At 42.1% G+C, this 22,636-nt stretch overlaps 1 protein-coding gene across 3 annotated transcripts in view; it reads left to right on the top strand.

Moving 5' to 3' along the window:
• The window catches only part of sema6a (sema domain, transmembrane domain (TM), and cytoplasmic domain, (semaphorin) 6A), a 110,307-nt gene that overhangs the window by 63,845 nt on the left and 23,826 nt on the right, over positions 1 to 22,636 (top strand). For all 3 annotated transcript variants that reach the window (XM_034090903.2, XM_034090901.2, XM_071204362.1), the window contains 9 exons: positions 3,545 to 3,635; positions 4,930 to 5,049; positions 5,539 to 5,627; positions 7,878 to 8,095; positions 9,727 to 9,858; positions 13,748 to 13,903; positions 16,737 to 16,910; positions 18,593 to 18,733; positions 18,850 to 18,927. In XM_034090903.2, the coding sequence (XP_033946794.1) occupies positions 3,545 to 3,635; positions 4,930 to 5,049; positions 5,539 to 5,627; positions 7,878 to 8,095; positions 9,727 to 9,858; positions 13,748 to 13,903; positions 16,737 to 16,910; positions 18,593 to 18,733; positions 18,850 to 18,927 (1,199 nt within the window). The remainder of the gene's footprint in view (positions 1 to 3,544; positions 3,636 to 4,929; positions 5,050 to 5,538; positions 5,628 to 7,877; positions 8,096 to 9,726; positions 9,859 to 13,747; positions 13,904 to 16,736; positions 16,911 to 18,592; positions 18,734 to 18,849; positions 18,928 to 22,636) is intronic.

Raw genomic sequence — 22,636 nt, 5'->3', positions numbered from 1 at the left:
TCCCTCCATCCCTACTGCCCTCATCCCTTTCTCCTCCTCTCCTGCCAGCCTTAATCCCCCCCCCTCTATTGCTCCCACCACTCCGCCATCTTCCCCTCTGTTGCTTTCTCCGTCTGTCACTCCCTTGCTGTGTCGTAATAATAAACACCCCATCCAGCTGGGCTGATGTACGACTTGAATCAGTTTCATGGCCTGTTGCCGGGCGAAGCGGGGGGAATCTGTGGGGAGGCTTGAAGGCAGTGGGTCCCAGGTGATGCATCTTCTACTTGATACTAGTGGACCTATGTGTACTGGGCAATTCCATCTGTGCATTTGAATATGATTAATGCACACTGAGGGGGTTTAGGTTTATCAACAGGGTGAACAAAAAACCCCACACATGCCTTTCTTTACTAAAGCTATTTCAGAAGATGTATATACTATTGTAAAGAATGACATTAAAATAAAGTGTAAAAGGTCATTCATTGGTTAATACATTTATTGTCATGTTTGTACAATGTGTGTTCTCCAATATAGTTAAAATAGTTAACAATAATTGAGAAGTTGAGGGTCAAATAAATGTAGGACTTAAAATAAGGTATTTATTTTGACAGCTGCAAAGACTACACTTCATTGCTCTCGTGAAAAAGTAGTCAGGAAATGGTTCATCTTCCAAAGGCTCAGAAACAGGTTGAGTATTAATCTCCCAGGGAGATGTGCACTCATTTGGATTTCACATCCACTCCTGGCCCAGGTGTGAACTTGTGCACTTGACCTTTATCGAGGGAGAAAGTTGTGCAGGTGGAAATATGGGTTGCATAAAATCAATGTCTGGGGATTCAATACAGCAAACTGTAGGATAGCAATCTGAAATCTATCAACACGCCACAAATGTTTTTCTTTAAATCAAGATTTTCTTTAACTTTCAGTGGCTGCCCTTTCTGACACAAACAAATGTTATGCATTTAGCTTTTTGCATTTTACCATCCTTACCCCTGAGAATAACAAGGAAACAGATTTGAGTTAACAATTATTAAGTGGGACACTGGCTCAGTCTACACTAAATGTGTCCAGAGTGAGTTTTCACAAAACCTTCAGCAATGATAAATAAAGCCCACAAAAAAGCAGAATGTGTCCCTCACCCTGAGCGAAGAAGCTGATGCTGAACCAATTATTACTCTCCTGACGGGCATGTTTTGGAACTACATTATGTTTGTCTAATTAATTAGCATATAGCCTATGGAAAACACTATTGAGTTGTTGTTGTAGTAATTAATTCATCTAGATACACAGCACCCCGAGCCAAGGTTACCGTACATTTGTCTGCTAAGCTACAATAGATCCCCACAGAATAGTGTGTTTTAAAGGCAGTGCTGATAGAGTGTGACAGTACTACAGTTCATTTCCCATTACTTTGAGTTGTGCTTCTACAAAGCTGAAGCACTTCTTTCTTTTCTGGAGCCAGTAGAGTTGACAGCCTAATAAGGTTTGCCTGGTAAACAAGGTTAAATAATCCTATCTGGCTGTTAAAACATTTATTTATGTTAATGTTAAAAATGTTGTGTTTTACCTTGGCAGATTTATGGGTTGCTATTGCCCATTTTTAAAATATTTGATATTGCTTCTGACAAGGCTAACACCATGCACTTGGCTGTTGTTTGGCGGGTTGACAGGAGACAGAGTTTGTGTTTATCTGCGGCATGGCTGGGAGTAGCTTCCTCTGTTCAAAAGGCAGGAATAGATTGGTGACAGCCAGCCAAGCCCAGTAGACAGAGGTCACTGCCTCGGTGAAATCAACTTAGGAGACAGAGGGGTGGGGGTAGTAGCGTGAGAGATATGCGAGTGTGTGGTTTTGATGTGTCAGAAGAGGAGGGACTGTTTGTGTTAGGTAGCTGATACAGAAGCTGCTGACGATTCAAGCTAAACCCAGTTCCCCCAGTGCTCCGTACACCTAGACGCTCTGATTCACTGGACGCACCTGACCTTCAGCCTCCATGTCCATTATGATTTACACAAGCTAATCTATAACTACAGTCTCCTCTGTCTAATGACTATATACATCATTAAACCAGCGTGCCTCCATGTATTATCCTCCTATGATTTCTCGAGTAACAGAAGGAATGAGAAATGGAGAAATGTGCTGTTGCTGGTGGTTCTGTGTTTGTTGTAAAAGGTCACTTGTAATTTTCTCTGCCAAATCAGCCTCAACAATTTCTCTGGCTTTTCCAGCATTGCGCTGGAGTGTGTGTGACCTTTTTAGTGGGCAGATGATAACCGTTTCCGCCGAGACAGGAATAGAAAACAAAATGACCTGTTTAGAAACCAGAAAGGGCAGCGTAAGCAGTTTGCAGCCTTGGCAAGCTTCGCTCGTCTTTGTCAGGAGAGAGGGAAAAGTGAGGAAGCAGGGAAGTCAAGTATGAGAGAGATAGAGACAGATATATCGAAGAAAAATGGCCATGTGTTGTAAACTGAGTAGGTAAACAGTGTGTTCAGTAATCTTCCGTGACCTCAGCCTCTGGCCAGTTCAGTGAGGCTTTTCTTCTCTCTGTCTCTCTTTGTGGCTTTTGTATGCCTCTCTGGCCTTTAGACGGGGTAAGAGTGTGTCCTAAGGCAAGCTGGGGACAACAAGCCAAACCATGGTGGGATGATACTGACCTTTCACCCACATCTGATCTGCTGCCATGCCCTGGAATAGCACTGTACCAAAACTGGGCGCAAAACAAGAAAATCTTGTTTAAATTCCAATTCACAAAGATCATCCCACTAAGACCTAAACTGCTCCAGAAGCGCTTCCTAAACAAAGGACAAGGCCTCAAAATAGCTCATGAGTAGTTAGTGACTGAATACCACAATTAGCTGTATATTTGGAGAAACTGCACTCTAAGTGCTAAAAACAGACTTTGTACATTGTGTAGGTGTGGACACTAAACCCCTCGAAAATATAGAAACAAGACTTGCCAAAGAAAAAGCTCCAAGCAAAAGCCAAAGTTGAGGCTGCAAATGATAAAATAATGACCGCCGTACAATATACTATTTGAAAACTACTGTGGTTTAGTAAAACATTCTCACGTTCCCCACGCAGGGCCATGTGCTCACCCACCTTTACTCTGCCCATTTACTTCGTCTTCACAGCAAAAGCACAAACTTAAGAAATGGGGGCAGGGGAAAGCACAGCAGTATATAAGTTTAAAGATCTATCTTGAGGGTTTTTAAAAATATGTTTTCATTCCTGTACAGTTGAAGACCAAAGGATGGCAGGAGAAAAGCAAATCCACATCCACCCATACTGTGGAACATTTTGCTCTGGAAAATGTCAGTTTTTGTTAATCTCACTTAGTGACAGTTTCCTACTCCCAGATGCGCTGCTCTGACAGCTCTCAGAAAAACACCAACGGTTTTTAGCTAAGGTCAGAGATAGACGGACACATTCCTCCTTTAGATCCTTTCCCCTTCATCTGGGAACCAACCTTTCCTGTCTAAGTTGTATTCCAAGTCCATTGTTTTGTTTGACAACACTACATTGTCTTGACCTGTTGTTGACCTTTCACCTCTTTTGTGACCCTAGCTGGACACCCTGGAGGCCCTGGGAGAGGAGATCAGTGGGATGGCACGCTGCCCATATGACGCCAAGCATGCCAATGTCGCCCTCTTTGCAGGTAAGATTAAATCGCACATGTCAAATTAACAATGAACTTATCTGGGAGACTTTGAAGTACTTGATTATGTTTTACAATGTCTTTTTGAAGTCCTTTCCTGTCGTTGAACGTGAGAGTTTCCATGAGGTGAAAATAGACGTAGTATTTATGATAGTAGTTCTACTTACTGCCTGCCATGAGGCAAAAACATGAATCTAATGTTTCTCCTTTCTGCATTTATTAAACATTGGAACATGTTAGAGCTAGATGGGAAAGTTGAGTCAAGGGGATTAGTTGTGGTTGTATTAAATATTGTTTTTAATACCCTGTGGTTTATTCTAACGGCAAAACCCTGACAACATGTCAAGTATGGAAGGCAAACCAAGTTTCATGCACTAGAGCAAATCAAGGACCTGGAGACCACATTTGATCTGCATCAAGAATTCAAAGCTTTTTTGAACCTTTTGGAAACATGTTAGTAGTACTCTGGTAACAGCAAATACAGAAACATCCTTCTCCTGCTTTTACTACACCTTTTCTCTTTTGTTAACTTTCTTTTCAAATGCACAATATCTAAAATAAGTCCCAAACGGATGGGACAAGAATGAATCAGCTTTCTGTTGGTGTGGTGAGATTCCTCTGATTCAACGCAGGCTGCTAAAGACATTCAGTCCCATTCGTATTTGCTGTGAACCGATTTATGGCCGTATTGATGAGCTGTCCCTGCCTGTTTAAAGCCTAGGAGGAAAGTGAACGCCTAGCTTGACCAGTTAATGTGTAGCAGAGCTGCTTGGAAGGAGCTGGAAGCACTGAGTAATCAAGAGGGTTCCTCTGACTGCTATCCTTTCAATTATGTAGTTTAAGTTTCCACTGTGGTTATAGCCAAGGCAGGCTGAGGTCATGCTGGTCGTGGATTGTGTTTGTGGAGCATGTGTGTGTACATACGTGCCTATAACTGTGGGTTTCTGTGGGACTCTGAGACTATTTGTGAATGCAAGGCTTCAGTGTTTGTGTGTGCTTTTGAAGTGTGTTTGTAAGATGTTTAAGAGTGTGTACAGCCTCGTCCTTGTCCATCAGAGAGTCTCTTCGGTTTGTATGATTCATCCATTTTCTAGGTCTAAGCCATCTGAAATGTGTTTGTGTATCCAGCCACAGTGAGCAAGATTCTTTAAGTGGCTTTATGTGTTTTTCTTTTCACTAAACTTACCTCTCTACCCCTTTATCCTCTTTCTTTATAGCTTCCTCTTTCATTCTCACTTCATTCTTCTGCCCTCTATATCTTTGCCTCTTATCGCTCTTTGTGTTCCCTCTCCAGATGGCAGGCTGTACTCGGCCACCGTAACTGACTTCCTAGCGATCGATTCGGTCATCTATCGTAGCCTGGGAGACAGTCCGACTCTGCGCACTGTCAAACACGACTCCAAATGGCTGAAAGGTGAGTAAGGGACACATAAACAAAGTCTCTCGGTTTGGATAGCAACAAGCTGAATGACAAGCTAGAAAACAGACTTTTGTTTTGAGATGAATGCCTGACCATGTGGTGTGATTTATGATTTGTGTGTCTCGGTGTATGAATCTAGGTATGAAGAGCTGGAGCGCTTATGCTAATTGTGCTCGCTCTGTTTGACACTGTCATTTTGACAGCCTGCAGTGGTTGATGTAGCCAGGAAATTGCTCTGCCCTGGGGAGAAACAAGCACAAGTCCAGCCTGTCAAAACTCAATAGAGATCCCTCTTTTCTTGCATGCAAATTGATGATCTGATATGATGGATGATAGAGAGAGGCACTCAAGGCTCACAGTTGGTGCTTTTCTGCATGACAGATATTCTGCCTGTTTACTGTGAAATATGGTGTCAGAACTGGTTTGTCACGGTGACGACGTCTCTTTGTCACACATTTAATTTATATATTTCCCCCCCTGCAGAGCCTTACTTTATCCAGGCAGTCGATTACGGGGACTTCATCTACTTCTTCTACCGGGAAATTGCTATGGAATACAACACAATGGGAAAGGTAAGCACAGGCACTATTCTTCAGCTATTGTTTGAAATGTAATCAGAGGTGACTTCCTATTTACCGAGAGAATCAGGAAGTGCCTGAGGAAACTAACAGGATATGGGTGTATCACATAAGTGGAAGAATGCTTTCAGGAGCTGAAAGGTGGCCAAACATTTTTCAGATACAGATTTCAGATAAGCACTGGTCAGGATGCAGGACCTAAAATAGATCTACAGAGAAAAATCTGTGGATGTCGGCAGATCCTATTTTGAAGTCTAAAAATAACGCTTAAATTGCACATCCGCGTCCGTTGGGCGCAGCTCCCATTTGACCTAACGTCTCAAAGTTTCCCAAGAGGAACTCGACCCAAGAGTCTGTGAGAAATGAGACAGATCAGAAGAGGTAAGGTTGAGGAAAAAACTGGCTTTTCCTCAGGTGTAACAGTTACAGTGAAATGTTTCTATTCATTTTCTCAATGCAGTTTGGATGCCCTGAGAGAGTTTAATTGGATACCAGGTATGAGAAAATCCGCGATGGAAATGAATTACTCAATATGTATTCTTTTGAAAAAAATTATGGAACCACACAAGAGAGGGTGAAAAAGAGAGAGGACAAGAACAGAGCAGAGGTAACGAGAAACACGGAAATAATGGATTCACTGCCAGAAGTGACAGGCATGTGTTATACAGAGCATGCATACAGATCAGGCCTCTCAATCTGCTGGGTGTTTTGAAAGCTATGTCAGTATAATTATGCGTGTGGTTGTAGAACTGATGGTGCAGAGAGCAATTTAACATTTAGTGAGTGATATCTCTCCATTATTATTAAGTAAATTGGCCTTCCCTGACATTGTAAGCAGCCGTTTGTGCTTTATGGCAAATTGATCTATCTTCTATGGCAGGTTAGTGTTTGCTTAATTTTTTATGTTAGATTGTTATTAGGAAAACGCAGAAGGACAAATATGCAATTACATTAACAAGTAATGAAATTAGCAAGCCTTGGTTGAAGTATGTGTGTGTGATCTGTTTATTTGTGCGTTGTGTGTGTGTGAGAACATGAACTGGTATATGTAAAGCTGAAACTATTCCACATTCAGCTTGACAGTCTCGCCTGCTTTGTGTAAAACTTGTTCTGGTATCTCAACGCTCTATAATCTCACAGTGAACAGGCCCATGTAAGCGTGTGTCTTTGACAGCGTGATTGAATGAATATGTGCTTTTCTGGAACATTTATGCATTGGTTGCATGGGTGAGGGTGTGTTTATATGTGGTCTGCAGCCGTGTGCAGAGATCTGGTTTAAATGCATGTTCGCTCTTATTCGCTGTTTACTTTACAGCACAATTTCAGGTCAGGGTTAGATTTATTGCTGTTAAGTATAGTGTGACATACACTAATTACAATACTGACTGTGATCATACAGCAAAGATGTAATTACAGCATAGCTCCTATTTGAAGCTGTATACTTTTACATTTTCTGTTGCCAGGTGCTGACTCTTTAACAGCATATCAAACACACTAATTTACTCTTCTGTGTCTTTAATTTGCTATAAAGTGATAAAATGTTGGATTAAGACACTGAGTGTTGACGACTAAAGAGGCACAATAGTGTGTTCTGCTGGGAATTAAATGTGTGTGTGTGTGTGTGTGTGTGTGTGTGTGTGTGTGTGTGTGTGTGTGTGTGTGTGTGTGTGTGTGTGTGTGTGTGTGTGTGAGTGTATGTTTAGCTTGTAACCCATAAAATAAAACTATAATAGGCTATTTAGATGCAGAAAAGGAATCCAATACAAACAAGTGTAAAAGAAAAAAAGGGAATGCTTTCAACGGGCACTCCTCTTTTATCCATTAAAGTCTGTTGGTTGGTCTTGGGTATTACAACTGCATAAGAAAAAGTAAATCCCTTTTTAATAGTTTACCTCAAGGAATATAATTTTAGGCAACTTTTTTTTGTTTGAACATGTAACATATCTGGTGGTATGGAGTTCTACAGCAGTGAGCTCACCAGATCTCTGTAGTCCACTTTGTAACTCTGCTTGAGGCTTACAGCCCGCACTAGCATAACACAATGCTGGTGGATAATTGCATGGTTTGTAATAGGCTCCAGGCTTTGACATGAAATGAAAAATGCATGGAATAATTGTGAAAAAGTATCATGAATCCAATTCGTAACAGTTATTACAAGAGACTGAAGATGTGACGCAGATGACTGTTGCTACATAACCCAGAGCTTTTAAAATATAACGTTTTTACTTTGTGTGTCTACATCAGGTGGTGTTTCCTCGTGTAGCCAGGGTCTGTAAGAACGACAAAGGCGGCTCGCCCCGTGTCCTGGAGAAGCAGTGGACCTCATTTCTCAAGTCTCGCATGAACTGCTCGATCCCCGGTGATTCCCATTTCTACTTCAACATCCTGCAGGCTGTGACAGAAGTCATCCGCATCAACGGGAGGGACATCGTCATGGCAACCTTCTCTACACCTTACAACAGGTACAAAAAACATAATAAGGTATTGATAAATCTACAAAGATGTGAGCGGACACTACTTTTTCACATATTTTTTATTAAGCTTTTCCCTTGTCTTAAATTACTTCACGTGTCAACAACTGTTTTTCACTTTCCATTAATTAATACGATTATCTTTCGTGCTTTGAAATGCTTTTAGAATGCCTTGAATTTATCATCATTATGACAGTGTGACCTTTGCTAATGCCCTGCCGTGCCTCTCAGCAACATGTCAGTCCTGAGACTACTGGGTCAACATCATACATCTTCTGTCAAAACAGCTGTGCTGCCCTTTTGACATGCAGGTTTTTCATCTTATTTTCCCTTTTAAAATTCATATTCAGAGCTGCTTTCATATTCATAGAAAGGGGTAGTTGTTATCTAAATTGAAAATTACCACAAAGCCATAGCTTTGCTGATAGCTCCCACATATTGTAATTTTCCATTTTATGGCTGCTTCTGAGCAGATAAGACAATTGCTTGTGACAATGCAATTGAGCATGGTTAATGGACATTAAACCCAATGAAGCAAAGCTGCTGAAAATGTCTATAAGCGCCGGTTTAGATCCTGGCATTAATTTTCTATTTCATAGTCAGGGGGTGAAATTGGAGGGAGAACATTCAGACTATAGGAAGCACTCAGGGTTTGTCATTTAATTGTCTAGTTTGCTGTGTTGCTGTCTGACCCTCTCACTTGCTCACTGGCTGGCTCGCTACCATCTATCTGCTGTTAGCAGCTCCATATAAACAGACGTAGGATTGTCTAACTTTGGGTATTTACTGTAATTTGGTAGCTTAGCCAAGAATTAACCACTCTGACCTTGCTCTCTATAATACTGCCCTTGTGTAATTTGTCTCCCTGATGTCTACATCATTTTAACCAATGACTTAACAGCTAGAAAATCCAGCCAGCTGAGAGAGATTTCTCTATTATGAGAATAAAGAATAAACAATTCCTAGTTTCAATTCTCATTTATGAGAGCAGATGCATGAAAAATAGAAAAGTGACTCAGCAATCTGTTATGCATTGAATCCAAACAGATGGAAATAAGCCAGTGGCTCCGCTTCTATCACAAGATGGGTGTTTTTCCCCTTAATTGAAAGGCAATAATAAGATAATCTGTCTATATTTCTTGCCCAACAGTGGACTTGTGATGAACTTTAATGCCTTGAGGCTTTTGGGGAAACCCAGTCTTGGAGGGTTGGAGTCTTGGAGGGATGATGGAATGTGTGTCCTCATTTAGGCTTGGCAGCGCAGACACTGACACTCATAGAAATGCAAAAGTTCAACATAACCACTGACATAAGAGCATTCATACGGTAATCAATACAGTAGAACCATTATTCGCTACTAGAAATATAAAAAGTAACCAATGCTATTTTATTAAATGGAGGGTATTTCTTTCCTAAGCCTGGGCAACATTACAAACTGGCCTGTATCACCTACAACAGCTCAAATGAGCCATCCTCGAGGGATTTAAACCCTCTAAAAAGAATTGTAAATCCATGTTTCTGCTATTAGGTGATAGTCGAAATTTGGCAAGGTGTTTCTTTGATATGTTCACTTGAGAGGATTGTTTATGTGAGTTTAATTTTATTCCTGTGTGTCGTGGCAGTATTCCAGGCTCTGCGGTGTGCGCCTATGACATGGCTGATGTGGCCAACACCTTCACAGGGCGTTTCAAAGAGCAGAAATCCTCAGACTCCACCTGGACGCCTTTTCCTGAAGACAAGGTTCCCAAGCCAAGGTACAACAGAAGTTAATTACCCACAGCACACACTCTCACACACACATAGCACACATAGAATTGAACATATTTGCACACATACAGTATATTCAGTCTCACTCTTCCTCTCTTCTCACTCTTGGCTCTCACACACATGCAGCCACCTACACACACACACACACACACACACACACACACACACACACACACACACACACACACACACACACACACACACACACACACACACACACACACACACACACACACACACACACACACACACACACACACACACACACACACACACACACATACCATGTATACATCACTTCAGGGGACATTACATTGACTTACATGCATTTCCTGGAGACTTATCCTAACCTTAACCATAACCAACACATGCCTAACCCTAACCCTTACCCTTAACCTTACCCTAATCCTAAACCTAACCAAGTCTTCACCCTAAAATTAATGATCCCCCTCATGGGGACCTCCAATTTGTCCCCATAAGGGAAGCCAGTCCCCACACGTGACTATGTAAACAGATTTAGGTCCCCACAAGTATAGTAATGCTAGTCCACACACACACACACACACACACACACACACACACACACACACACACACACACACACACACACACACACACACACACACACACACACACACACACACACACACACACACACACACACACACACACCCACACACACGGCAACCTTAATGCATTAGACTTGTTGAATTACTATGTGTTGATGATAACACATTTCAAACTCCCGTTTCGTCATTTTTCTATACGCCCCTACTTTTTTCACCAAGGGATTGCACATTGTAAGTCACATTGCGTCACACCCACATACTGTATGCACAGTTATCACCTCTTTTACCAGTTGCACCCCCGAACCAATTACCTCACCTCTCCCCCACACGCAGCTGAATCAAAGAAGCGCTTCGTATCAACAAATGAAGCATGAGATCATTTTACAGATGGTTGGCTAATTCCACAAATGCACTAGCCTGATCAATCTCCCATCTATTGCCCGCTAATTAGCACCCTAAGAGCGGCTCTACTCTCCTCTAGAAGAGAAAAAAACAGATTTACCACAAAGATCTGGGGCACGATAATTGTTAGTACCCTGTGTGTGTGTGTGTGTGTGTGTGTGTGTGTGTGTGTGTGTGTGTGTGTGTGTGTGTGTGTGTGTGTGTGTGTGTGTGTGTGTGTGTGTGTTCCCATATGGCTGAGGAGTTGGTTCCTCACCAGAAGAGAGCCTATGCTGTACTCTGTGCATTCATTAGTGTTTATGTGCGAGTTCCCTCAATTAGCATGTAATTACCTGTTTATGTTCAACAAGGTCAGCCGCTGCAAAGATCCAATATATCCGCCGTTTTCTCTGCAGAGATTGATGCGATTGATTTATTTCTCATACTCTGTTGCAATCAGACCTTTTATCTGCAGGCAAACAGACGGAGGGGTGTAACAATGCCACCTAGGTCTGGCCCCGCAGCAGACTGTTCTTCCATGTGTTAGAGTCTCATACTGAATCATTTGCAGATTTTTGAATTAAATAGATGTCTGTTACTATTCTGCTCTCCATATGTCCGCTGACAAAATGCTACATCAAAGAAAAATGTAAGAGCACTGAGTTTTACTGCGGTTTTTTTTCACCGTGAAAAATGGTTCTGCAAATGCAGGCCCTTAATTTAACGATAACAATTTGGAGGTTAAGTGCATTGATTCCACACAATTTATATGTCAAGGGGGATGTTAAATATTTTTTTGGAAGAAAAGAGCATGCACATAATTTAGTTAATGCACTTAATATGTTTAGCAGGTTTTTAAACTAAATCAAGCCACATTTTCTTAGGCATGCTCAGAATGGCCGCTTTATTCCTTTTATTCACAAAACAACTTTAAAAACAGAATACTGATATGATGAATATACCGTTCTCTTGAGTATACACATATATTGTTTAGGGTAACTTGGGTTCTTACATGTTGACAGGATCAGACATTCAGTGGCCAGCTGGCTAATATTTCTAGGACCTGGTGTGGATTATGTGGTGTGGCAGCGTATCACAGACTACCCAGTAAAGGGTTTTTTACAAGACCTCAGAGGTGAGATGCCTGCAAAGGGAATATGCTATCAAAAGCAGCTTCTCTTTAACAAGCAACTCACCAACTCCCTATAAAAGGATCAGAAAGATAGATGCCTTCGTGCTTTGCTGAGTCCAGAGAAAGAAGACATCTTGTATCCTTTTCCAGAGAAAGAAGCAGGGGCGGACTGGCCATCGGGACGTTCGGGACGAATCCCGATGGGCCGGTACTGAAGTGGGCCGGTCGGACGATGTGGGCCGCCCGGTAACCGGCAGGGCTCGATATTAAATGGCCCGCTGGCCGGGAAGCACTATTTAGACACCCCGGGCCAGCATAACGTACTTTCCACTTGCCCGCTCGGGCCACTAAAAATATTGTCCTGTGGTATTGGTATTTTGACTAGCAATTTAGTTAAATTGTTTCGTTTATCAACGCTACAACATAGTGTTCCGTGAGTCGGTTGTCGTTGTTGGGTGAAAAGCAAACAGCTGTTTGCTGCGGAGTGCAGAGCGAGCAGGCTCCCGTGAGCGGCAGCGTGCTCCTTCACTATTTCGCCAAAATGTTTTTAATACCAGCGGTAACCGGCCAAGCGCCGGACAAAAAACAATCTTCAAATAAAAGAAAGTCACCGGAGGAGTTAAAGGAGAGTGACAGGGATCATGAGAAGAAGGGGGAGAGAAAGTTTCAGCTTGATCGATGGAGTTGGCTTCTAGTGGTGCAGTGACGCGTCCTAAAACCCTTTTATAATCTATCGATTAGATTTATGATTCGAAAATTATAAAAGTAGGGTTGACATGTGGAGATTATCCGGCTGAACAAAACGTGCATTTATCAAACAGGTTTGTTTTCCACAGACCTTATTTCCAGCTATTTTCCAAAACCCTTGTGGAGGGAACCAGCAGCTTACTTCCTGGTTTTAGGATGCGTCACTGGCTGCACATGAGGCCAATATAAACAAGGTCTTCTGTCGGCTCTGTACATCAATGCCGACCTATGCTGACAAGTAAGTGAAGAGTAGACAATATAAAGGTATTGGCGAAATGTCCCAGCAGTTTAGGATAATGAAGGATCTAATCTATAGCCATTACATGTCTAACTCCTAATGACAGGAAGGCAGAAAGTGCATTATACAAATAATAATCTCATAATAATAGCAGACATTTTTTAACAATGACCACAATATCATTATTTTAATAAACCAAATATGAACAATTGAGGAAAATGAGGAAGAACTGATGATTCAAATGTTGTAGTACAAGTAGTAATGTAGTTAGTGCATAAATTACTATTGCAACAAATGTGTTAATTTTCTTCATTATTAGTCGATTTGTTTTTGGACGAATGCTCCGGGCCAGTGGTTACAATGGTGGGGCCGGTGATAATACAAGTCAATTTTACCCTTAATGTCTACCTCTGCGGTAAGTCACTAGCACACCCCCCCCCGTCGTCGTCGTCGTCGACAATTTACTAGCGGTATTTACTTGCGGCACCGCGTGGGCCGGCGGTACCGAAGTGGGCCGGTCGAGAGTCCCGGGCTGATTTGTAGTCCCAGTCCGCCCCTGGAAAGAAGACATCTTGTGTCCTTTTCCAGAGAAAGAAGACATCTTGTGTCTTCTTCTCTGACCAAAGCCCCTTGGCATGAAAGTTTAGTTATTTTAAGTGCACTCTCTTGATTCCAAGGAATGTAAACTCTCCTATTGGAGCTCTGGCTGTGAAAGACTTCCCCCAGAGTCAATGTAGCGTTTTTTATCTTTCCCTTTATCCAACTTCCCTCCTTCTCATAACTTTCTCCTTTCTCCTCTTCATTTTCAGGCCCGGCAATTGTGCAGGCATTCCATCCATGGAGAGGTACAAGGTATCCAATGAGTTCCCCGATGACACACTCAACTTCATCAAACAGCATCCTCTGATGGACGAGGCTGTGCCCTCAATTGCCAACAGGCCCTGGTTCCTTAAGACCATGGTCCGGTAAGTGTTACACACTCCAAAGATCATTGTCATCAGAGGTCTATGAGCCTATTCAACCCAGGACAATAATTACGTGAAGTGCTGCTTTGAGAGTCAAGCTCATTAAAACACTGTGATACTCCACCATTAACCAGCCGCTGACCTATTTTCGCTGGAGTGGAAGAAACACTGATCTTCATGTTACTATCTCTCTCCCAAGTTGGCCGCATAGTGATGTGATCAAAACGGAGTAAACTATATCAATTCTTAGTTATGTTTTTAAATGTTTAATAAAAGCACTTATTTTAAAGACAATTTCAATGTTCAGTCTTTTTAACAAATTGCCTGTTTGAATCCTCAGAGGATATTTCAAAGAGATTTCTTTTTTGTTCTGTGGTTGACTTTTCTCCTGAGTTTCTGGAGTTGAGCCCCTTTCCCAAAAGCCAGTGCACTGTGGCTGATGCTGTTTGATCACAAAGGTCTGTCTGGCTTTTTGCTACACTACACAGAGACATTTCAGCCAGCCTCTGTGGGAATACGACAGCACACTGCCATTCCATCGGCAAGGCAAAACTAGCTGACAGAGCATTTGGTAAAACGTAAAAGAATCCAGCGTTAAATTGGTCCTGGTTCTGAATTGTAGCTACTGAAGGTTTAGGGTCAGGACTGCTTGCTATGCCTTTGACAGGCCCCAGTGGTGTTAACATCCCTTAAAAGATGAGCTACATAAAGACTTCTTCATAGGTTTTACAAATAATTTGCATGGTATCACATCTAGCTGCTACTTTGCTGAGGTCTGACCTACATACTGCGCTGCCTTAGTCAGAATAGGAACAGCTTTCATCAAGGTTATCCCAAAAACTCTCTGTTCGTTAGTGCACTATATCATAAAAACCATGTTATAAATGACGCATTGTTTCTGTCTTTACATAATCGGCAATCATACTTAATTTGATGCTAAATGACATCATGATGAGCAGAGCCTTTCACGCAAGTCGGAAGCACTAGTTAGAAGCATAAGCTAAAAAACCTTATGAAGGCATACAGGGTTGGAAGAGGAGTTAGGACTTTTATGACATATGTCACAGTCCTGTCGTACTGTAAGACCATTCTTGAGCTGAAGTCAACTGGAAACAAAATCAGTAATAGGCTTTGATCCTTGTTTCACCCTAGAGAGAACCCCCCGATATCCTGCAAGAGCTTTTACTGCAAATTTGAAAAGGCTTTTCTGTCCTGTGACATGCTGTGCTGAGGCAGAGACCTCAGCTGGCTAGGCACAATGAATCCCCCTCTTGAGATTTATATTATCCTGAATAGGAAAGACAGTGAATGTCTTCGTCCTTGAGATTGCATTATTTCGCTGGAATCAAATCCCATTGACACAGTCCTTGGAGCTTCTGTTATCAAAACCACAATAGTCCTCTAGATCGCTGTTATTTTTGATTGGATAAAGCCAGTGATATGAAACATTTAAAGAGATAATTAAAGAAAATGAAATGGTAGATGGGATAAGAAGATGTGTCATGTTTTCTTTCAAAATCAAATAACTAACCAATAGGCTCTCTTAATCGGTTGATCCCCAAAAACAAGCATTTGCTGAAAACCCACCAATGTGCAGGTATATACCGTTTCCATAACATTAAGTCTTTCATGGCCCTGAAACTAATTGAGATAGAGATAACGGCATTTGTTATTCAATGAAATCAGATGGTTAAGGTAAATAGCCTCAAGAGATATTTCTTAAAACATGTTCTTGTTATCTGATCACAAACAACACCCCCGTGCACAATATGGCTCAGCTCCAAACAGGTGTCTGATTACTAACTTGAATCTGCTATCTGATATGTTTTTTTATAGAGATAATGAAATGAAAATGGAGTTTCATCCACCTGGTGCTTAGACCAAACTGTGTGATCAGCAGCTGTCAATTAGAAAATAGAATATAGCTGACAACTGTTGTTGTATTATTTTTAAATGCCCTGATGCAATGTGATTGAGTTTACATAACAATCCATTATTGAGATTTTAAAGATTGTCTCCTTCTGTTTCTCCTATTATTTCTTAGACTGACATGAAGGATTAAAGGCACATCAATTGATTGATTCGTAACAAAACTATTATTTGCTAAATTATGTTAATCAATTGTATTGTTGTTCTATTTCTTAATCTTTCTAGCTGCTAGTATTTCTTTTTTTGATGCAATTTTAATCACATGTTTTTGAATGTGACCCAGTAGAAATCTCGCTGAGGTAGAGTGCATAGGTCTTTCATCACCATCTGTAGCTCCTCTGACAGTGTTTCCGCCAGACCAGGGCTGAGAGGGCGTCCACCCCGAGAGCGGGGGGGAGGGGGGGTCTTGTCACGTGACTTGAATTTTGAATTGAGACGTCCCTTATAGATACTATCTATTTACGTATTAGTGATGGGAATTCATTTGGCTCTGCTCACTAAGAAGAGCCGGCTTTTTCGGCTCCTAAACGGTTCTTAATTTTACCACAGTTTACCACGGAGACTCAGTTTCGCCGCTGCGAGGCTCCAGTGCTCGCAGTTCACGCACGTGCTCCACTAGCACCCCCCGTCAAGGCTCGCCGGCAGTAGCTACACTTTCCGTCACAGGAACACGCTATGCTGGCAGCGATAATCCCACCAGACTCCTTTACCCCTCCAACAGAAGGATGTCCTTGTCCTTTTTCCTTTTCGTTATTTCAAGCGATTAAAAACTCTCGTTCTTCTCTTGATTTTTTTTTTTTAAATGACGGCAAGACGCCCTCCTGACGGAAACGCTGTTCTCTGATGGGAAAACTGTCTGACCAATTGACTGATAAACTTATTTCACTTTATATTCCTTTTCCAGGTATCGTCTTACTCGCATTGTGGTGGACAATGAGGCGGGTCCCTATAATAACCACACAGTAGTCTTCCTGGGATCTGAGAAGGGCATCATTGTCAAGTTCCTGGCCAACATGAACAGCGGCATCCTGAACGATAGCCTGTTTCTGGAGGAGCTCAATGTCTACAACCCTGACAAGTATGTGTGTGTGTGTGTGTGTGTGTGTGTGTGTGTGTGTGTGTGTGTGTGTGTGTGTGTGTGTGTGTGTGTGTGTGTGTGTGTGTGTGTGTGTGTGTGTGTGTGTGTCAGGAAGAAACATGTGGATACAGTTGCTACAAACAAAGGAAGGTCATTTATTGCAGAAGTATGTGTTCTAGAGACGGCATGTGTGTGATTTGGTTTCCAACCATCTACAGAGAACCCACTAACCCACCAGCTCCATCAGTACCAGTCAGTTCCCCCGACCCAAGCTATACAGTGAAGCCAGACAGCCAGATGGCTACTCTATCATTTAAAATAGTTTTTATCAGGTTACACTCTGCCCAACCACAGCTACTAAATTAAAGACATGGACCCTAAGGCCCTGGATAACGTAGCGCTGTGGTTCCCAACCTCAGCGAGCCCAGATCCTCCAAAATGTTGGCTGATTAAAGGAAACACACACACGCTCTCTCACACACACCGAGGTCTGTGTTTGTCTTCAGAGCCAGCCCGAGATCTCTAGCTAATACATTACACGGCTGTTGGGGCATTATGAATGTGTTCATGAGTGTGTGTTAGAAGGGTACTGTGGGTTTAGCTAGTTAAGCATCGTTGTGTATTTGGAGTAGAATTGAATAAGGAAAAATCAGCCACAGAATGACCCTGCCAAAGCAAATATTTAATAAAGAGGTAATTGATTAGGGGTAAGGAATGGCAGCACCAACAGAAGAGGGAGGCCCGGGGCGGAGAGATGGAAAGAAGCACAGTGGAGAGTTTGTTATTGTGTTAAACAGACGAGAAGAAGAAGGGAAGGAGAGCGAGGACTTTACAGGAGGGCTTTCAAGGTTACCACTGTTTGTTATCCAACATACTGGAGCCATGTGACCAGCCGTATGTAGGGGATGAAGGGCAGACCCTGCCTTCTCTTCTATCGCTGAGTCTCCTTGGTGCTCATCCTTCCTTTCCCTGTTTCTGTCTCTTTGGCTGTGGCTGAGCATTTGTAGGCTGCTGGCCATCTGGCTTTAGTCGCATACTGTAAGTGACTTTTCCCGCCTGCTTCCCTGCCTGCCCGATTGTCGTGCATTACCCAGTGTAGATGGACTCTAAACCGTAATTGAGAGCGTTAATGCAGGACTAGAGCACTGCGAATGGCAGATTAAATCCCAGGAGCTGTATGGCGGGATGGAGAGAGGAATGGATAGAGAGAAGGGATAGAAAGCTTGACACGCCCAGGTGGATTAGAGTGTGTGGTCCAGGGGGGCGAGTAGACAAAGAAAGACTAGCGGGCATAGAGGAATGGCAAAATCCCGGTGGAGGGGGCGACATTTGTGTGAGTGGGTTTTACAGTTAAGTGCATTGCTGACTGCTCACAGTGTCCATCTGTCTGTTGATCTGCTGTATCTGTATCACCCCTTTCTTTATCTCTTTTTATCTACCACTCTGTTCCTGACCCGGTGTTATTGAGTCCAGCATTATCTTTGTTCTCACTGACCTCGCAGTGTGTCTCTTAATCTTCCCATTTTGTCTCTTTAAATTAACTATTAAAAGACGTTTTTATGGCCTCTCACATTTCTCCTCAATAACTTTTAGTTTTACAAGACTTTCTCCATAAATAACTAGATAGTTTTAGGAGAGACTATATACTAATCTAGTTGTATCCTCTTGTTTCTCTCTTCTAGGTGCAGTATAGATGGTGTGGACGACAAGCGAATCATTGGCATGCAGATAGACAGCAAGATTCACGCGTTGTGGGTTGCTTTCTCCTCCTGTGTTGTTAAAGTGCCGCTCTCTCGCTGTGAAAGACATGGAAGATGCAAGAAGTACGTTTGACGCCTGCACATGAAATCATTGATTCACAAAAAGAAAAATTGTTTTGACAGCATTATTCCAACATTACAATAACATAGGGGCTAATGTGTGTGTTTGTCACATTCAGGTCTTGCATAGCCTCCAGAGATCCGTACTGTGGTTGGGTGTCAGAAGGAGCTTGCAAACAGGTTGTCGGCAACATCAAGTAAGTAACATTTCAGATAGCTATATTATCAAAATATTGTTTATTATCCATTTATGTCACAGGTGTTTTGATGTATTTAAAATATTGTAAATGAATGAGGGCTGTATTCTATTTTGCTGCCCTATTGACTTTCTCAAAAACGAAGTTTCTGTAGTCTTTACTGTTGGCTGCAACATTAAGCTGAATAATTTATTCAGGAGACCAGAGCTTCTATATTTAGCAACATTGAGGTTTTATCAAGAGTTTAGAAAAGTACTTCAGGAAGCAGCAGCTCCTTTTAACATTATTATACCTGTAATAACTTTGAAATGTGGAATTAAGTCCATTTGAGATATTGTCACTGTCAATGTTCCTTTTTGAATTGTCTGCATTCATGGTGTAACATTTTCCATTTAAAAAGACTGACACACATGTGCTTTCTAAGACACTTTGTTTTTCCAAGTACCCTACCTTCTCTGCCATGTCTGGTGGCATTCCCCTCTCGATTTGTCATGTCTGTGATCTTTCTAATTTAATGGTGTGTAAGTGCAATTCCTTCAGCTGAAAGGGCTATTGGAAGGATGAAAGGAAGGAAAGTGTTGTTTGCCCCAAGCTCGGGTCGGCGACTCAGGGCTGGGGAACGCTGTATGGTCGCAGTAACTATCATTTGTGGCTGAAGTTATGACACAGAACCAGATTATGCTTCTGAACAAACAGCATATGGAGTTTTGTGGGGGGAAAAAGATTTTACAGATGAAGTCATAACAAAAGTACCAATGCTCCAGTGGCTATTTGACGTTATATATTTGATCCGCTGCTGCAAAATGATTGGTCTGGCACGGCAATTCACCAAATACACACATACCCACAAGTACTAACAACGCTTGTCCTCGAAAAACACAAGTAGAGCTATCCTATTATTATTCCATAAATCTGCAGTTGTTGTTCTGATTGAGGTTCCACTTTGGAGCTGAAGCCGACACAGAGGTATTAAAAGGGCAAATGACCTCCATCCTTTACTGTACAATATTTCTGAGTGAGAGAGCGGGGGATTAGGCCCGGTAGGTTCCATGGTGAGCTTTTCAAAGCTTTTTCCAGGCTTGACAGAAGGGCGGATGAACAAGAGTTAGAGGTTTTTGTTGTGTTAAATAACAAGGTTTGCTCGTACAAACAGGTCCCTGCAGGGAGGAAAGTTCTCGATCTTAACTTCAGTCTTTCTTTCTTCTTTTTTTTCTCTTCCTCATTAAGATGAAAAGCCTGTTGCAGCATCTCTTTCTGTGTCCTTGTCTGTCTTTCAATGTTTCCACTTTACCGGAATCTACACTGAACAAAAATATAAATGCAACACTTTTGTTTTTGCTCCCATTTTTCATGAGATGAACTCAAAGATATAAAACATTTTCTATATACACAAAATAACCATTTATCTCAAATATTGTTCACAAATCTGAAAAAATCTGTGATACATTACATTACATTACATTGCATTTAGCTGACGCTTTTATCCAAAGCGACGTACAATAAGTACATTCGACCAGGAAGACACAACCTTGAAGAAAACAGAATCATATAAGTACATCAGGTTTCATAGAGCCAAGTATTTCAAGTGCTACTCAACTGGCTATAGATAAGCCAGTCCTTTATTAGTATATAAGTACTCTGTTAGCAGTTCTTTGTTAGTAATTCTATCGCTTGAGGTGGAGTCGAAAGAGATGAGTTTTCAGTCTGCGCCGGAAGATGTGCAGGCTATCTGCTGTCCTGATGTCAATGGGGAGCTCATTCCACCATTTTGGAGCCAGGATAGCAAACCCACATGTTTTTGCTGATGGGAACTTGGGTCCCCCTCGCAGCGAGGGTGCAGCGAGTCGTTTGGCTGATGCAGAGCGTAGTGCACGCGCTGGGGTGTACGGTTTAACCATGTCCTGGATGTAGGAAGGGCCAGATCCATTTGATAGTGAGCACTTCTCCTTTGCCGAGATAATCCATCCCACCTCACAGGTGTGGCATATCAAGATGCTGATTAGACAGCATTATTATTGCACAGGTGTGCCTTAGGCTAGCCACAATAAAAGGCCACTCTGAAACGTGCAGTTTTGCTTTATTGGGGGGGTCCGAAAACCAGTCAGTATCTGGTGTGAGGGGTAGGGTTAGGGTAATGTTGTGAATTGAGTGGCCCATGGTGGTGGTGGGGTTATGGTATGGGCAGGCGTATGTTATGGACGACGAACACAGGCCACTCGATTCACAACATTACCCTAATCCTAACCCTAACCCTACCCCTAACCCTCACACCAGATACTGACTGGTTTTCGGACCCCCCCAGACCCCCCCCAATAAAGCAAAACTGCACGTTTCAGAGTGGCCTTTTATTGTGGCCAGCCTAAGGCACACCTGTGCAATAATCATGCTGTCTAATCAGCATCTTGATATGCCACACCTGTGAGGTGGGATGGATTATCTCGGAAAAGGAGAAGTGCTCACTATCACAGATTGTTTCAGATTTGTGAACAATATTTGAGAGAAATGGTTATTTTGTGTATATAGAAAATATTTTATATCTTTGAGTTCATCTCATGAAAAATGGGAGCAAAAACAAAAGTGTTGCGTTTATATTTTTGTTCAGTGTATCTATCTTCTTACCTGCCCATCCTTGTCTGTATGTCTATTTTTATCATCTCTCTTTTCGTATCTTTCTTTTGGCATTTTCTTTCTCTCTTGCATGCCTCCCCTCCTTTCTTCTTCCATCTGGCCTCAGCGCAAGCGTGCCAGCTTTCCCATGTGAAGTAATGCCGCTCATACCTACTGCCCATATACAGCTTGCACTTTGGTCTCCTGCAATATGGTCCCAAGTTACCCCCTGTTCCTGCATGTTATCGCTTTATATTCTTTATGGTTGCCATTATGTAAACTTGTTACATTAGTGTTTAACTGACAACAGATAAGCATATTATTAAATATTTCTGAATTGCTCAATCCAATGCCACAGCCCTGACTCTTCTCTGGATCAGAGGTGGGGTCTTACATTGATTAAATCTGCACACAGATACTGACTTACTTCTTGGTGAAACCATGATTAATGAAGTCTGAGCATGCAGGTCTTCCATTTTTTATTAAAAATGAATCGCCGGCTTTGAGGAAGCATTATGCATAGGTACTTCTCACTGTATGTACAGCATATTAGGTCCCGGTTTCCCTTACACTTCTGATATGAATAATTAATAAGAATTTGCCTGACCTGCATTTCAGCAACTAGGCCCCTTCAGTGCAACCACACATCTCACATAATAATCACATCTGATGCAAGATGATATAAAATGTGGCTTCACGTTGCCTCCAGTTATGTACGGTGCAGTTTGAATCAGATTTAAATATGCATCACGCGGTTGCAGTGGGATCGTAACCCTGAGCTGAACCGCCTGTAGTGTCACTCTTGAGCTCATTGCGCTTCTGTTGCTATAATGCAGCCGCAAGGGGACCTGAACCCTTTACCAGAGGATCATGCTATTCACTTTCACATGTGCCAAGTCGTGCCCAGACACTGCATCCGTAGTGTGACTGCTCATTGTTAATTCATCTCGAGTCGAGACCAATGGGATTTAGACCTTGTCGTCTTCATCTTAACACAGTCTCACCGTTGTAACGTTATTATCGACCATGAAAACCATGACCCCAAGGTTGCCAGTGTTTTGGTGTTGTCAGTGTTGTTGTTTGTGTGGCTGTTATTGGTGTT

Source organism: Pseudochaenichthys georgianus, chromosome 9, assembly GCF_902827115.2.
Source record: "Pseudochaenichthys georgianus chromosome 9, fPseGeo1.2, whole genome shotgun sequence".
NCBI lineage: Eukaryota > Metazoa > Chordata > Actinopteri > Perciformes > Channichthyidae > Pseudochaenichthys > Pseudochaenichthys georgianus.
The sequence above is the reverse complement of the archived record's forward strand: the minus strand, read 5'-3'. Positions and strand labels throughout refer to the sequence as shown.